The sequence below is a fragment of the Aptenodytes patagonicus genome, chromosome 5 (genome assembly GCF_965638725.1).
Source record: "Aptenodytes patagonicus chromosome 5, bAptPat1.pri.cur, whole genome shotgun sequence".
Taxonomy (NCBI): Eukaryota; Metazoa; Chordata; class Aves; order Sphenisciformes; family Spheniscidae; genus Aptenodytes; species Aptenodytes patagonicus.
In genome coordinates, this window is record NC_134953.1 from 52295485 (window position 1) to 52313588 (window position 18104).

An 18104-nucleotide genomic window follows, 5' to 3' on the forward strand; every position below is an offset into this window, starting at 1 on the left:
TCACAGATAAATCTCATCTCTTGTTCGCCTGTGCTTTTAGCTCAGCCTCAGTATGCATTTTTAATTGAACCCACTGCAATGATGTGGTTTGGACCTTATTATCTCTTCCCAGCCTGTTCCTAAACCACCCACCTGCTACCAGCCCTGCTGGACCCAGCTTCTTGGGCCTGCCCTGACATGGTTCCGGTGAATGCATGTCTGACCCTGGCAGCGCTCCTGCCCATGGCTGAGCATCAGTGCCATTTGCCAGGGACCCTCACGTGCTGCAGGGATGGATTGTGGATCCCGCTGCTCCTGTTCCCATCGCAGGTGGGAGCCGGGAGGAATTCAGCCACTGGGACTGCTCCAAAATACCCTGTTAGGTAGATTGGGAAGAGCTGAAGCCAGCTGTCTGCCAGGTCCCGAGCCGGCATGCGGGACCCAGATCCTCCATGTGCTCCCGGTTTGGCCCTGTTCCCAGTTTGGTGTCAAAGTCGTAGAGGAAAAGTGCATGCAAACCTCCACTGGGTGCCAGAAGATGGCACAGCTGGGCACAGCCCTGTGCCAGGGGCTCACAGGGGACACCGCAGCCCTTTCCACCAGTGGGATGGTGTGGCCAGCTGGGGTCAGGGCTCTCGGGGGAGAGGGGCACCATGGCAGTCTCGTGGGTTGGTGCGCGGACGTGGGCAAACCGCGGTCCTCGTGCCCAAGGGTCCCAGCACCGAGGCCAGCTTGTCCATGTGCGGGGATGAGCCCACCCAGCCGCTTGAGCAGAGCGAGCGGGCAGCAGGTGAGCAGGGGCTCCAGGCTGCCGGGAGGACCCCGCAGATGGTCCCTGCAAGCTGCTGGCCTGTGCCGGTGACCGGCAGGAGGCTTTGCCGGTGCCGGACCGCAGAGGGGCCGCTACCACCGCAGAAAGGGCAGAGAGGACCCCACTACGGGCTCCCGGGGCTCAGCCCTGCACAGCCGCACCGGGATCCGCACCGGGACCCACACCGGGCGAGGGCGTGGCCTTTCCGCGGAGACCCCGCCCACAGGCTCGGGGGTGGGACGCATGCGCAGTGCGCCGGCCGTTACCTGTCAGCGGCGGCGGCGGGCGTAGGAAAGGAGGTGGGGGGGAGACGGCGCGGCGGGATGGAGGGGCTCATCCCGCTCGTCAACCGGCTGCAGGACGCTTTCGCGGCGCTGGGCCAGAGCTGCCTGCTTGACCTGCCGCAGATTGCGGTGGTGGGCGGGCAGAGCGCCGGCAAGAGCTCCGTGCTGGAGAACTGCGTCTCCAGGTGAGGCGGCGGGCACGACACCCCCTCAGCAGCCCCCCCGCCGGCTGCGCGCGCCGTTCCCAACGGTTGTTTCCCCCTCACACACAACGGTCGCCGCGCGCGCCCCCCTGCTGCGCCCCCGTAGCGGCGGGGGAGGCCGGTTGCGAGCGGGGACGTACGAGGCGGGGGGGTTCCCGGCTCCGCGCCGACCGGAGGGGGCTCGGTGCGCTCCCCGGTGCCGCGGGGGCGGCGAGGCGGGCCCTGGCACGGTAGCGTCCTTGATTTGCGTGCTGCGGGGAAGCCGCCGCAACTCCGGTGTGAGCGCGTTCGTGTGCCCGGTGGGGGGGGTTCACCGCCATCTGGGGAAAAAAAGGTGTTTAAAGCCCCAAATCCTACTTACGGGAGGGGATTCTGAGTCTCGTCGGTTAATGGTTCTCATACCATTGCTTACGCTTTGTGCCGTCCTAATGCGCATGTGGGTGTTAGCATCTTTTCTAAAAATTACTGAAAGAAGAAAGGGGAAGCCTAATGATTCAGGTGGTCCTTTCAACAGACTACGCCTCTGAAGATCTCCTGAGTTAAACATGAACTTCACGTGCTGTTTCATAAAGTTCCTGCTGCGTTTGCCGCAAATAGCGTGCGGGCTTCTGGAGGGAGGTGGTGTTTTCAGAGCATAGCTGCAATCGTTAGCCTGCGTATAGGATGAAAAGTACTGTTGTATGTCAGTGACTGGGGAACTTTCATGTACAGAGATCTTCATTAAAAGTAATATTAAATGCTGTGTCTCTCCACAACCTGGCCATGTGTCAGACTGCAATAGCTCTTGATACACAATATAAGAATACTATACAGTTGTTCTTTATCTCCGCTTCAGAATTTACTCTTACTGTGTTAAACGTCAGTTCTTCCTCTTCTTTCTGCTTGAAGACTGTAGCTAACTGCTGAGGTTGACAGTACTGCCAGTCTCTCAAGTTTAAAAAGCACAAGTGAGATCCTCAGAAATCACTATTGGCTGTCAAATTATTACAGTTTTCTTTAAGCAAGTCTTTAAAAATATTTTTGTAACCTTTTGACTTTTTGATCTGTGTGTCCACGAAGGTGTGCAAAACACATGTGCTGAGGACATCTTTCTTGTCAATAAGGATATTTCGGTCCCTGTGGCAAAGCCTTGTCTGGGGTGGCACCCACCTGGGATCGGGGCTGAGTGTGGTGGGCTGTGGGCTGATGTCTTTCTCTGGATCCAGCTGTGCTGATGGAAGAGGTTACTGCTCCCAGATGCTTGTTATTGCTCCCCTGCTAGAGGGATCTGCTCCATCTGATCCGCAGGTGGAGCTGTTCCTTTGAGTGCCGTGCACTCCTGCTCCTGCCGCCTGAATGAGCCTGGCTAGAGCAAAAGGTGAAAATGAGCAGTTTGTGCTAATCTGGTCCGTTGGACAAGAGGCTGGAACCAGCTGCACAAGTGAGACATGGACATTTCTAGGAAGAATTATGAAGAAAAGTGAAGGGCAATGACTTTTTTCACCCATGTAGTTATTCACCATGCAGCCTGTAGACACTGCAAGAGAGTCTTGTCAGAGAAGAGCTTACAGACTACTGTGAAGCATCAGGGTGTCTCTGTCACACGGGATCTGGCATTTGGATTCTTTCAACCCTGTCTCAGAGTTCCACATCGTTGTTTTATGCAGTAACTTGAGATACAGTATCAGCTGATCTGTCGTACCTCCCTACTTGCAAGCTTGGAGCCTATTGCAAATGTGACATTAAAATGCATTACCTCAAACCTATTCCGTGAGACTTAAGCAACTACGTTTTACTCATGCTTTTCCTTCAGACTGAGTGAGTATGTGTAGTCAGCAGATGTGTACTTGCTAAGCTGTGAGAACTCGATTGTGAACCCCTGGAACCAGATTAATAAATACCCATGAGATCGGAAGAGCTTTTTGCCTGTCAGATCAGCAGGCAAAATGGTCTATGGCTCTTTTTAGTAAGGCATAGGACGTTCCTGTTTTTACAGGATAATGAAGCTGCCCTCTGCAAACAAGAAGTTTATTATATCCGCATCTGTCTTAATATGTCTTATAGAGGTAGCACATCTCGTTGTAGAGACATGTTGCACTCATTTCTCTTTGTTAGTGGTACATTGCATGATGTGTGATTAACCACAGGGCGAACATTAACTAATAGTAACACAGCTTTGAAATTCACATCAAAATAAAATAGTCCTAGCATTGCTCTGAAGTTTGAGCGTTAATTCTCATGTTTTTTGTTTGGGTTTTTTGGTTTTGTGTTTTTGTGTGTTTTTTTTTTTTTCCGTGGTTTTTGTTGTTGTATTGAGGTTTTTTTTACCACATGAATCATTATTGTTAGTAGATTTTGAACTCTTAGCCTTCAGAGAGACATTCAAGACCTCCTCTCTTCAGGAATAGCTGTAATTGGTAAGAGGAAGGCATGGTATCCTCCATCTGGAGGGCAGGGTCTTGCTACAAACATGCTGTTGGTTGATAGCCTGAGTATTTGCTAGTGGAGCTCTAGTGTGGTTAGTAAGGTTGTTCTTAACTCTAACATTGTTCTATAACAGATTGTTATTCTCTGCTGCCTGTAGTCACTAGACCATTGTGCCTGTTTCAGTCCTTTCTGCGATCTTTGGTTGTACAAGGATGACTTTTTTTTTTTCCACTTGGACAGAGGAAACCTATTTTCTAGCTTGCAGGTGGTATCAGAGTTGGAGCTTCTTCATGGAGCCTAACCACCCAGCAAACATGTTGAGCTGCGCTGCATTACCCACCATCTAGTTTATGCATTGCCATAATTTTTCAGAAGGGTTGTGAGGGATCTGGCTCTGGCATAGTCTGTGGGCTGGCAGATGGTTCTGGAAGTGGGATTCAAGTCCTGTTATTTCTGAAGCTGCTGAGTGACATGCATCCATCACTGTCCCCAGGGCAGCACCAAGCCTTGTTTAGGTGCACACGGCATCTTTAATTACTAACAACAGTCAGTGAATGTGTTGGGATTCGATTGTGTGTTTGATCTGCATCGGTGCTGGTGTTGCATGAGGATGAATTCTGCATGTTTGCCTGCTCCAGGAATTGTGTGACTCCCAGAACTATTTACGTCATTGTAGGTTGGCTTGGAGCAAGGCTGGACTGGGGCAGTGTCAAATCTCCCAATGTAGCCATTATTGTTACTATTTGGATTATCATCTGCTAAGGATGTATTTGGAGAGTTTGCTCTTCACTTACTGCTCCTCTGTGTGTAAGGAGACTACTTCTTTTGGTAGTCAAGGACTGTGTTTGACGGGTTTCCTCTCAGGATTCTGGTTATATTTAGATGGAAACAGAGATTCCAGAGAGCACCTGAGGACAACAATCATTTCCATTTATGGGTTAGACCTTCATGTGTTCCTAACTGGAGCTCATGGCACTTATTTGAGGAAATGGTATTGTCTGAAAAGCAAATGTTCTTCTTACCTGCTTCTCTGTAACAGAAGTAAACATGGCCTTAAAATACTGAGCCAGTGTTTGAAGCAAAGGATCGAGTGCAATCTTCTGGTATAAGTTGGTGGGAGAGAGATTCAAAAGCGCAAAGGGGAGTCAAACATCTAATAGCAACAGATTGCCAGTGGGAGATAGGCACTTCACCTTCCTTTGCTACAGATGAGTACAGGACCATGACCTTATATGTCTTGTGCTTTTTAAACATCTTGCTTTTGATAATAACAGGATTACTTAAACTAATGGCAGGAAGCAATCCCTGGAAACTGTATTTGGGGAGAAAGCATTTTCTATTATTTCATACATCCAAATGGGCTTTCGAGGTAACTAAAGGCGCAAATGGCAAGCTACCGTGTCAGGGCCTCTTTCTCCAGATTTGAATCAGAACCTTATTTTATTCTTACAAATAGCGAGAAATTAATTAGATTTCAAAGCTGAAAGATTTTACTTCCTTCCCTGCTTAATATAATATAAACTGCATGTGGCCAAATAATTGTTTTATAAGAGATGTGAACTCTTGATTGTAAGCCTGTCAGTCATCATCAAACAAGCACTTTCATTTTAAGAGCCTGAGGTCTGGTTTTGTAATACAGCTTTACAGCTTTTTGATCTGAGACGCTTTTGATAATCTTACAGCCACTGCATGTTGTATAGCTATTTATTATGATGTATGTACTTTTTATTTTCAAATTACGATTCCTTGTGTGCTCAGCTCAGTCTTTTTTGCTTGAGATGGCAGTTGTGAAAAGACCGTGTTGAGTCATTAGGGGAAGAGAAAGGACTTTAAATCTGGCTGTTGAAGCAGAGAATTTCTCCAAAGAAAGTAGACACATACTTAAATTGCATGCTTCCTGGGGGAGATATAGTTAAAATTGTTGCAGATATTTTATTCTTTTAGTTACTAATCATCGACAGAAAAACTTTTTTACAGAAAATTCTCGTCTTTTGTGAAACAGGCATGAAAAAGCTAAACAGTTGGAGATACAAAGTGAAATGTGGTGCTGTGTGTTCTTTTTTCAATCTTAAGGATCTTCTGGAAATGAGAATCAGCCACTCCTTTTCCTGACTAATTAAGCCGTTGTACAGCTGTATTGAGTGTATTAGTCTAGTTATCAAAATACTCTGGTGCACTGAAATTGTTGCCGGGTATTCCCTTAAATAGAAACAGCAGCAAATGGGACAGTGGCTTCTTTAAGTTTCTTCCCCACCCAAATACGTTTTAACATTTAGAGGTTGCAGAACAAACTTGGCCATTTAGATGGGATATAGATGGCCTAGTTTTCTCCTTAAATGTAATCCCGTTGTGGATTTTAAGTCCATTTTTATGTCAAGTCTTGAGAATTGATAAATGCAAAGTAAAGCAAATGTGTAGTTAAAAACAGACATGCAAACAAATATGCTGATTTCCCCCCCCCATATGTAAAGTAAAAGTTTTCTCTAAAACTACTTTGAGGATCTGTGTCTCTTATTTCTGGCATTTAAATTTTACCAATTAAAAGATTTCTTCTATCTTAAGAAAAGCTGTAATGAGGCATAATACAGGGAGCCCTGACCTGTATTCTGGCATTTAAGTTCAGTGTATCAAGCGGTTTACAGAGATGCTAAATCAATAAGTAACACTTTTGTAAAGTGTACCTGTGAGAATACATATGGTCTTAACATTACTTTGGCATACTGTGTACAATTAGGGTATTGTAGTGGTTTAGTGAACACAATCTTAGTATTTGAAGTCTGAGACCGAGACTTTAGAAAACATCAAAACCCTGCAAAAAGCAACCCTCAAAAAAACCCCAGTCTGGTCTCAAGTGCCTTCTGAGAAATCAGTGCTACGAATTCAGTGGCAGTTGTTACTGGAAGTTCAATCCATCAAGGTACTGAAGGTGACTGCACACCTCCGATCACTTTTAAAGGTGAATAGTCATCTAGTGGGAGGTTTGTGTGGGTTTTTTCTTTTCTTTTTTTTGGACTGTAGGTATCCACTTAAGTTTAGATAAACTTTCCTGATTCCTAATACAGAGAAACTTCTGAAAATTCAACAGATTGTCTGACTCTCTAGGCTCTTGTATAACATTATAAATCCCGATACTCACTGCCTTCAGGAAGGAGCCCACACTTGGGATTTTGTAGTGTTGAAATCAACAAGTAGCAAGCACCTTTGTTGTCTTGCTGTTTCTTGAGGGGCATTGCTCCTGCTAATGTTTTAAGCTTATGTTATTTTCCTTTGTAGATGAAATAGAAAACAAGGCTCTCCAGTTTAGATAAATAGATGTTAACAATATGGTTGTTTGGACATTCACCTGTAAACACAGGGAGTAATGCTGCTATGGATTGTAGCAGCAAGTAGAAGTATGGATACTATTCTCTTCTCTGCCACTGACTTACTGCATGACCTCAAACTGTTTTTTAAACATTGCCTGTATCTGTATCCACATGTATAAGGCTTGAGTCTTTGCTCTGTCTTAACTTTATGTAGGATTTAGGTTTTTATTCCTCTATTTTTAAGTTGCTTCAATTTCTAAAGGAAGAGGTTAGCATATAATCTTAAAATCAGTGTGGGATAACTGTGATTGTAGTCTAAAACTTGCTGTTATGCATTTCTCTGCTTTGTGTGATGGCTGCTTTAGGTATCTGTATGGCACCAAAACTGAGTATTGGATTCTGCTTTGAACAGCTGAGACATAGCAGCGTTTCTTCTTCCCAAAAAGGGACCTTTGCTGGTGTTTAGTTTGTGCCTCTACAGCTTAGTCATTGAGAGAGAACTTGTTTGTGGTTTGCTATCCATCAGTTAATCAGTGAGCAAACTGATGATGTTCTTTTTAAGTATTCATGGGTTTCTTAAACAATGTCTGCCTAGATTGCAAGCACAGAGGGGCAGAAGCCATTTTTGCTTTTTCTGTGGGTTTTTTTTTTTAAACATGCATTTCAAAATAAGGCCTTCTAGTAAATAGAAGCCTGTGAACTCCCCTTGTTTGCTGTGCTCGTGTGTAACGGGTTACTGGGAATCCCTTTAATGCTGTATGTCTGCAGTGTAAAGCCTGTAGTGTAAATATGCTGAGGACAGGAAATAAGCATTATTTAACTGTGACCTTGCATCTTTTTCTTCAGCAAGTTGCATTGAGATGAACAAGGCAGCATTATTGAACTAGAGAGGAGCAAAATCCCATTTAACTGCATGCTGGGCTTTGATGTACTGCCAAGTACTGTTGTCTGTGATAGCCTCTGGGATGCAAAGGAGACTGTAGCTGTAGATAAGAGAGGTTTTCAACCGAAGTGTCTAGTGATGTCAGCTTTTATAATTTGTATGTGGAAGTTATGCTTTTAATTCAATACCTAGCATAGTATTTCTGCGTCCTAGTTCCTGTGCAAAATCACCAAGATTTCATTCTTCAGACTTACTATTTGCTGTAATACAGCTAGGTTTCCACCCTCATAGATGATACAATCAAAGCTAGATTAACCTTAAGCACTCGGTACTTTGTTTACTATATACAGTGCAGATGCCTAAAAATGTACACATATATTCAGTGGTGCTTAGATATAGAGGATGCTCTAAAATGATCTGTGTGTAACTCACCTGCAGAGAATAGGCAAGGCTCTGCATGGCAAGCACGAGAACAACTGTAAGACCTCTAGCCTCTGCTGCACGACAGTGAATGAAATGGGCTATGTTCCAGATTTATTCAGCAGCCAAGCTGGAAGCTGCTGAAGAAATTTTAGCATAATCCATCAGAGGCAGTGTTGTGCCCTTGCATGCTCACCTGTTAGTTTGTTCAGGTGCTAAACAAATGTTGACGGAAGATCCCCAGTGTCCGTCAGATCTGGGAAATAGGCTGGAAAGCCTTAGGAGTCTGGGCTGAGACCTCCAGCATTATGACTTTGTTAGCGTTCTGGCAAGTAGCAGCATAAAACACTGTTTTGGTCAGACTTTTAGTATAAAATTTTCTTGTGGTAATAATTAAGTTTCTGGTGAGCAGAGAGATGGGAGATCATGGCCGATATTAAATTTCACTATTTAGCTAAACAGACTTTACATTGTCATGGACAACATATTCATTTGCACATACTACAGGCTCAAAGCAGGATAAATGGGCAGGTAAAAAAGGATAAAATGGCTGGAGAAGAGAAGTTGTTTGAGAAACTTGGATCACTTGTTTTGGAAACATCCCCCTTTCCCCCTTCCTTCTGTAGTTGTCTTTCTGTCTATAAATTCAAGCTCTCTTTATACTGCAGTTCCCATTGTGTATACATTCTGGAGGGAGTAGAAGAATTGAATCCAGTTACATTCCAGCTCCGCAAAATAATCTGAAATGGCTTGTATTGTACCAAGAACGGTAATTGTACAGTTTGACACCACAAGAGATAAATGTATTTTCACAGTGCTTCTGAAGAGGCAAAGTTTTTGGACTTGACTAGGACGCGGCAGAGCTGATTGTATGCTATACCACTGTTTAAAAAGTCTGTATTGATGGATCTAAGTTCAGGACAATGTGATTTGGGAGGAAGGGCAGGAGCTTATTTTGTCTGGGTTTTTGATGACAGCACTGAAATTTGCATTATCTAAGTTTGTCACGACAGAGTATCCAGAGGTGAATTATTTGCTAAACGCAAGTAATTATATAGTAGTTAGCTTCATGTAGCAGATATGCCTGCAGTGTTGGGGACATGTTGTTTTCTTTCTGATCCTTGCAATCTGAATTTTTTTCTGTTTATATCTGATTATATTATAGAGGAAAACTTTTACTCAAATCTTTTCTAAAGAAACATTGTTAATAGTACTTGGCAGCTGTAAGTGATCAAAAAAACCAAAACAACTTCTATTTAGAGCACTGACAACAACTTAAAGTGAGTAAAGAATTTTTGTTGTTCATTTCTTGTATTGAGATACAAAATCTTGCTGCATTAGTATTCATCCTGAGAATGGATGGGCTTTTATGCACCAACATCCTATGCAAATTAGTCCTTTCCTAAGAGCAAACATATCTGATTAAGGAGAATACAGTTGTCCTGCAAAGTCTGCTTTATTCTTTTTGATACAAAAATTCTGAGAATTGTTGGGGTTTTTTTGTGTTTTGTGGTTTCTTCCCTTCCCATCCCCTGCTTGGAATTGATGGAGAGCACCGTTGGGCAGGAAATAGCAGAAGCTTTTGTAAAATCTTAAAAGAGAAGGAGGAAAAAGGGCATTTTCACAAATGGAATTAGGATGATGCAGCCAAGTTTTGGATGCCTGCCAGGGAGGACAGATGCCTCTTGCATACAGTGGCTTGCCGACGAGATTGCACATTGGCAGCTTCCTGATCTGTTAATACAGCAAGCCTACAGCCCGAACATAATCACTGCAAACAGAGCACTGTTCATCTTACCACTTTGGTGGTTTTGCCTGGGAAGTTTTCATAGCTGTGTATGGCAAGTTTTCAGTCCTATAAACATTATCAAGACTTTGAAACTTTCTATCATGTGAAAGATATTTGTATTTAATACTAGGAAGTGCATGTTCTTTCCTTGCTTCAGTGAACAGGCTTGCCTTTTTCTATGCAGAAATGCAATGTGAAGTACTCTCACTGCTGTCAAAATATGACATTGGATTTGGGGAACTAATAATGGTCTGAGCCTTCTTAGACTTCTGTTCAGATGTCCCCTACTTTGGAGAACCTGTTGACTCCAGTCATGTTTAATGGAAGACGTCACCACTGGGACTAGAGTAATTTTTGGCACTGATTTTCTCATAGCCCTTTAATGTTTACTTTAATGGGGAAGATGTAATAATTTCTGGCTGCTTGTTGAGCAGAAATGCTGCTGCTACTTAAAGAAAGCATCTTCCAGGTACGAGAGAAGTATAATGACAGTGTTTTTTAAGCTTGCTCTGCCTCCAGTCTTCTGCATGAAGAGGAAATCCCAAGCTTTGCTTTCTTGCCTTAGTGGTGCCTAAGCATTGTCACTGAACTTAGTTGTTATGCAGGTGCCCAGATGGTGTGACTGAAATCCTTTGCCATCTTATTTGAAGTTCTTCAAGGGCTTTTCAGAAATACCTTATTTCTCACCTTTAGAGTCAATGCTCACCATATTCCCATGGTTGGGTCTGTCCGGGTGGATTTTTTTGTACCATTCCCCTCCAGATTTTTGTATAGTTGGTCTCAACTTCATAAAGGAGTGGGGGAAGGGAGACCCAAAGAGACATTTTAGGCTGCTAGGTTGTAGTGCTGTGTAAGAGTTTCAAGACTTTTTTTTTTTTTTTTTTTAAATGATCCTTGATTCAACTTGTGTGCTTACCTGAAAGTGATGGATACGATAACTGGGGGGTCCCTGCTTTGGCTGTTCAGTTCCAGTAGTTCAGCAATGGTGATGAAGGACACTGTTGGGCTGGAAAATGGCTTCTCAAAGACACGAAATTTATCTACCCTGCTTGAAAGGAAGAAATAGTTAACAGCCCTAGGATGTTTGGATACTCAGTTTCTCACCCCTAAAGACATGCCCAAGCTGCATGGGCTGCAATGTGTAGTTGCTACTCCTGTTTTGATTCAGCAGGTTAATTAAAATGATCTCTCAGTTGAAGGAGGATTTACCTTGAAAGAATGGTTACTGCAAACTGAGACCAAACTTCGTTAGAGAACTTGAACTAAGCACTAAAGTGTCATGATAAGGATGCCAGCATCTATGCTGTGTGGTTTACAAAAAACCCTGGAAAGACTGGTATTGAGCTTTAGGAGCTAATATATCCAAGATCACTAAAAATCCAGAGCCTCTTAATGCATTTAGCTTGCCTAGTAGGCCTAATTAAGATAGGTATCATTGGTCTTCAATGAAGAAGGTTAATTATTTTGTACATCTTCATGTAAGCCCCATTATCTTAGGCTGAGATTTTGCAGCCATTGAACAAAGCTGTTGGACACCCTTGATTGACAGGCATTGTGCCAAAACAAAAAGCATTTACTCTTCTGTAACTAATGAAAGGAGGTGAGGGGTCAAGTATTGACTGATAAGAATTGGTCTCTGTACTTTGAACTAATGAGGAAGAGCATATATAGCCAAATACTAGTGTGATGTAGAAAGTGATGTATAATATATGTATATTATAATATAATACTATATTACTGGAAAAAAAAAGTTACGTAGTTGAAAACATCAAAGCACAAGAGAGGTAGTGCCTTAAAGCTTTTATGACTTCTTGAAAACGTGTCTTGGGGTTATCTTTTTACTGTCATTTGGAGGGTAGAGGAATTGTGCTTCCAAAGCCACTAAGGAAGAATAAATACAGTGATGACTAGTGTCAGTGATGACAAACCTCTGAGAAAGTACTTTGCCTGACATTACGAATTTAATTCCTAAGAAAGCATCTGCTTAAATGCACAGTATGCTTCCCATCACTTGCTTTGTAATGAACAAAAGTGTGTGAAGGATCTACTGCTGGGTCCTCTGTGGTGTTGATGAGCACAGGAGCAAGAGCAGGCGAGACAGAAAGAACGTCTGCCGAAATAGGTCTTCAGATGTATATTTTTAGCATTAAGAGTTCTTTAGTTATAAATTAACTGGTTTTGGTTTATGGGTTTTAGAAAGTGAACCTGAAGAAACAGGTTAGAAATTATTAATGTGTCTCTTCTGTAGACTTACACTGGACCATGCTTTTCCCTCTTTTGTTCTTTTGTAGCACTTTACTTTGAGGCGAAATATGATAAATGCAAGAAAAATGAAAGCCTTTTGTAGTACTTCTGTACAGCGTACATTTGGCACAGAACTGGGAGATGCTTGGCTGTATAGGCATGTGTAGGTGTTCACTGTGAAACAGTGTGTTCTTTTGCACAATATACAGCCATTCAGCAGCCAGTACAAGCCACGAGTGCTACAAGTGCTCCTAGTGTGCCAGGCTGGAGTTGTATAAAACAATAAACACTGTGTTGGAAAAAAGCCCAGGAAAACTGTTGGCTTTTGGCATAATTGCTTCCTATTGCAACTGAAGCTGTGTTACAGTCCTTGGCAAATCTTGGGAATAAAGGCCTGTGTGGAATGCTACTGCAGCGGTTGTTCATAGGAGCAGCCCATGGAATATGGCCTTTCCGCATTTAAGGGAAGGTTAGTGGAAAAACTTTTGTAAGTAACATTACCTGTGTTGTTTGGCAAAATAAAATAGATATAGATGGGTCATTTGTGAGCTTCTGTAAGAGAATTATGGCTCTTGTCCTGAGCCTGTCTTGTTTCTACTCTTTTTGAAAAACGTGGAGGCTTTTTCTTTGGACGGACTTCTGATTTTTTTGACAATTCATCACCATCAGTTTTACTTGTTCCTAGCTCTTTAATTAATGCGGTTACTGTGTAATCATTGACATTTTCCTCCATTATTTGATTTCCTGGATTCTCCCTATCTTTTATATGAATTAATTATATTGGTATTAATGTAAATGAATCACCATTTATCCTGTATAATACTGGCCATGTAACTGATCAAAGTGCAGAACATTTCTCATATACTGGCAAAGTAAAGCAGATTTAAGTTACTCTTTTGAAATCATGATTAAGTTTTAAGTGGTGATCGCTCTTTACACAAACTGCAGATTCTTCTGTTTTGTCTTTTTTTTTTTTTTCTTTTTTTTAAACATAATAAATACTGCTAGTGTGCTAGAGAGCTCCTAAATGAAAACTCTTCCCCTACCTGTAATCCCCTTGGAACACATTATGTTTATGTTTTTTGTTTGATATGTGGTTTTTTTTGTAAGCTATAGTCCTGCACTATAATGAGACAACCTCACTGAAGGAGCCCCTGTCTAGTTTGCTTTTCAGCATTTCACTATGGTTTCTGCCCTTTCTGAAATTTGAAAGGGTGTTCCCATTTCTTCCATGGAACTCTTCCCATTAATGATTTATCTAATTACTTTTTCAGCTTATTTGCTTTCTGAGCGTCAGAGAGGGTGGTATGATAAAGGAAAGACAACATACAGAGACATTAACTTTTTTTTTCTTACAGTAAATTGTCTACTGTAGCAAAGACTCTAACTGTCTTGTTATTATAAACTGCTAAGGTGTTGGTATGGCCATTGATAACTTCTTTCACCATCCTGTGACATCAGTTTTTGAGACCTGGGGTTTAGCAAGTCAAATTCAAACTAACATGTTTCCTTTACACATAAAACAAATGTTTTAGTAGATATACTTGTCCAGATCTCTGATACTGGAAATGAGCTGTATTAGGGAGCGAAGACGGTATCGTTTATGTTGTGTAGTAAGGCTTGAGTGATTTTATAGTTTTTAGGGTAAAAATTATTTGGCCCTGAAAATATTTTGCTCTTGAAAATATTTAATGGTATTCTAACAGATGGGTGCATTCTAAGGTTGAAGAGTTATTGAAGTGATGTTCTGGAAGACCTGGCTTCTTGCATCTTATTTGCATTTGATGTATTCAGTACTGGCTAGACAACACTGGACAGGCTTTGCTGCTGGTCTCCAAGCTGTCATGTCACAGCAAGCATTGCTGCTGAGCTAGTATAGCTGTTGTCAGCAGAGTACCTTTTGCTGAAAATATTCTGAAAATAAAGATGTAAAAGTAGTTTGATTCTTAATGTAGGATGCATGTCTTTTAAAGGAGCATATCTTTCATTCCCAACTTTATTCTTGCACAGTGTGTTTCATTCTTGTTTCCTGCACCTTGTTATTGTTAAGTGGTCTTGCAGTTGTGCACGCAGGTACTCACGGGCTCACTCCCCCCACTGCAGAAGAGAGCCTTTGCTCTCCCTTGTCGGTGTCCTTGTGCACAAATTCTCAGGCATGTCCTTTTTTCTAGATGGATTTCTTTGCAGCTGCTTCAACTCTGATGGGATTTTTCTCCCAGCTCTCACTAAACATATGTGTACACACTGACCAAAAGGTTTGGAAAAGCAACTATCTCAAACCTGTTCTTTAAAGAATGTTAAGTGTGCTACCAAGACACTGAGGGACATCATCCTTTTGGTCAGAAGGAACCTTTGTAACTCAGCTGTGTTCAGTCCTATTATATTTCTTGCTGCTGAAGCTTTTTTTTTTTAAATTTTGTCTTTAAGAAACATTTTATTTAGGTGGATGTTTTAGGGTAAATTGAGGGTGTGGGGCCATTCCTAATACAAAATCCTTTTTTTTTTTTTTGTTTTTGTTTTTTTTTTTTTTGTTTTTTTTTTTTTTTGTGGCACCACTGACAAACCCTGTGTAGAAAGCTTTCCATATAAAGGGCAGGGGGAGAAGACCTGCATCCTGTCTTGTGGATGTCAAAGTAGGCATTTCTGCAGAAGCAGTTGTACAGTATTTAATCTGATTCCCTTGCTGCTAGAATTGTAATGTGGCACTATGTTGCATTTCCTAAAAAAGTGTGAGTTATGTCTCAGATTTGACTTACACTTCTGTGTGTGTTTAAATAACAGTCTTTTTCTAGAAGTAGAGTTTAGGTATTTATTTGTAACATCTGATTTGGGCTGTGCAGAGAAAGTGCACAGATGCCATTGCCTTGTGGCTGAAGCTGAAATTTCATATGTTTAAAAATAAACCCCAAAATTCCCTGTCCCTGTGAGGGCAGATTTATTAATTGAGGCTGATGTTTCTTTCACAGAGGTAAAATACACATTCAGCAGTTAATGGGGGGGGGGGGGGGGGGGGAGTTTTCTCCTGAACTCTCCCCATGAACCCCTTTTTATCCTCATTCTTTGTCATTTTTTCCTCTTCAAACTGTACATCCGAAGCAGAAGCCTTACGTCCTTCTGCTGTACACTGTGTAGCTGGTTACGTGATCAACACAGCTCACCCTCTCACCAAGTAGGAACCTCTCTCTTCTGATGCTTGCTTGAACAGCCAATGGGCTTTTTGAAAATAGTTCAATTTGTTAGAGAGGGTTATCAAATGACATCTATTTCGGACATGTTAAGAGAACGTTCTGAAGGAAAATTGTTGTCGTACATTTCTTTCTAATTTTGCTGTTGAGGGAATGTCAGTGTTGTATGACTAGGAGTTGCATTAATGCAGTGTTCTTCATCTCTGAATGTGCTTAGTCTGAAGCAGAAAATCAATGTCTTTTCAGCCTTTGACTCCCTGAAGAAGGATTTTACTGCCTCATGTGGTGCTGTAGAGGACCCTAGTTTGTTTTGTGTGATCAGTTTCTCCTGAACGGCAATTCCTTTTAGCTTCTTGATGGAAAAATGATTTACATATATATTTTTAAAATAAGATCTGAAACGCTTGAAAAATCAACGTATGAAACTGTCATCTCAATAGGCATTTTCTACATCCTGGGCTACTGTCATTTCAGTGCATGCAGAGAAATGAATATGTTTCTATTAAAATTTTCTCCTCTTCCCCATGAGAAAATATCCGTAGATGGCACTTCACTGAGACACAGGTTTCTTTCCATTGGTAGGTATTGAAATTGTGGTAGACCTTTTGAAGGCCTTTAGCATCTTTCTAAGCTAGTTCTTGTATCCTGTTGCTGTCTCAAGTGTTGTAAAACATTGCAGCGGATATAAATTGGTATGCATGATGTTTTTGCGTTATCTTTGTTTTAGAGATTACTTGAGTTCTTAATTAATTCTACTTTTGCCTGCAGATCTGTATTTCAGTATAGAATTTAATGAGCTAGCTTGTGTTTGAACAACCTCTCCTTTTATGGTGTGCTTTAGCTTTAGTTTGCAGAGTAATCACACTGTAAGCACACACTAACAGGTACTGAGAAAGTGAGACTTTTATTTTATCTCAAAATTAACATTATTTCATTCAAAATGCTGGGGACTTCTAAAGTGGTGTGGGGCACAGCTGACAGCCAGTCTTGTTCCTCAGAGCCTTAGAACTGCTTGCTTATGTGATTTTTTTATTTTTATTTTTTTATGTCTAGATGTTAGGTTGGGAAGGAAATCTTCAGAGCTTGTATCATGGGTAGAGTTGCCACATTTCTCTTCTGCAGACTGCCAAAGCTTTGTTACCTTGTTGGCGCTTGTGGAAAGAGGTTCACTGTTGTTGCATTCCTGAGCCTGTCTTGACCTGGGACTCCCCAGACCTAATATCCTCTGATTTGCACAAATAATATCCTGAAGTTTGATGGAATATTTGTGTTTTATTTTTCATAGATGTACGCTCTAGGCTTGTTTTAAACCTTGCAGCTTTGTGTGCTACCTTAAAGGAACTGCTAAAATCAGGCATTCATTAAGCAGCACAAGGTCAGTATGAAGGTGTGCAATGATTATAGTTAAGATGTGGTTTCTCAAGTGGCTTGAGCAGACCCATCTAAGCAGTTCTGTCTAAAGGGCTGACAGGGCTATACTTTTCTTCCTTTGACTCTCGTCCTTCTCCCCACCCCTCCCAAACACACTGCATGTTCCTGCTTCACCCTTTGTACTGGCACTAGCACATGTCATAACACGGTCACCCAGATCAGCTCTGCAGTTTGACTGAAAATTCATGCCCTAACCACTTGCTGCATTGCTTTTCACCTGAGCTGGAGAGGTGAGTTAGCAATGCTGCTAAGGCAGGCAAGAAAGTGATTCAGCAAAGGCAGGAAAAAGGAGGGGATTTCGATGAGCTTAAGCTGATTTTGAAACTAACTGTTTACCTCTGAATTTTATTCCTCTGAAGATGCTTATTTGAAGGGAGCACTCTTCAAAGCCCCTCACTGAACGTCATCTCAAGGTTTGTAAGAGTATAATAGGTATGGCAACTGGGGAAGACCCTGGAAAAAAAAGTCTGTTATTTTGCTTTGTGTTTCTGATCATTGGTTTTGCAACTAACAATTGGTTCAAAGTTTTTCTAGGGTTTCAGTTGCATAGGGAGTCTCCCTGTCTTTGGAGGCATGGAAAGGATCATGGGGATGCATAGTGATATGCCAGAGTTGCTGTCTTTGCTTCATTGCTTGCTTTCTGGTCCACGGACACACTCCCTCCTGCTGTCCCAGACTACTTCTAGGGTTCAGCCTTCACTTGGAAACTTCTGGGCAGATACGTTGCTGGAAAAGTTATTTGGGGATTTGAACTGGCAGAAGTTAAGTGTGTGAAAGAGTAGGTGCAGACTGCTGGCAATTTGGTTTTGCCAGAGCTTTGGTGTGGTGTGTGAGTGCGTGTGTATTCATATGTCCATGCCCTCCTCAAATCAAGTGAGGACACATTTATTTAAAGCCCGATAAATGTGGTCATGGCTTCAGGTACTCTTACGATGCAAGGTGAATTTTGAGATGTTACATATGATGGTCATGAAGAAAGAGAATTGGTAATGCCCCGAGACAGGAATTTAGTTTTAATACGTATTTGTCTAATGACCTACTGCTATCTTGAACCAAAATTAACAGCCCTACTTTATAGTAGTGTTTGATGTAAATCCATCCCTGCCAACTTTCCATTTTCATTGCAGCTGAAGGTATAGAGGAGGTTCCACATAGTCCAATATC

At 42.0% G+C, this 18104-nt stretch overlaps 1 protein-coding gene across 6 annotated transcripts in view; it reads left to right on the top strand.

Moving 5' to 3' along the window:
• The first annotated feature begins 1103 nt into the window (after positions 1–1103).
• The window catches only part of DNM3 (dynamin 3), a 181285-nt gene continuing 164284 nt past the window's right edge, over positions 1104–18104 (top strand). For all 6 annotated transcript variants that reach the window (XM_076339776.1, XM_076339777.1, XM_076339778.1 and 3 more), the window contains exon 1: positions 1104–1259. In XM_076339776.1, the coding sequence (XP_076195891.1) occupies positions 1114–1259 (146 nt within the window). In that variant the 5' untranslated portion in view covers positions 1104–1113. The remainder of the gene's footprint in view (positions 1260–18104) is intronic.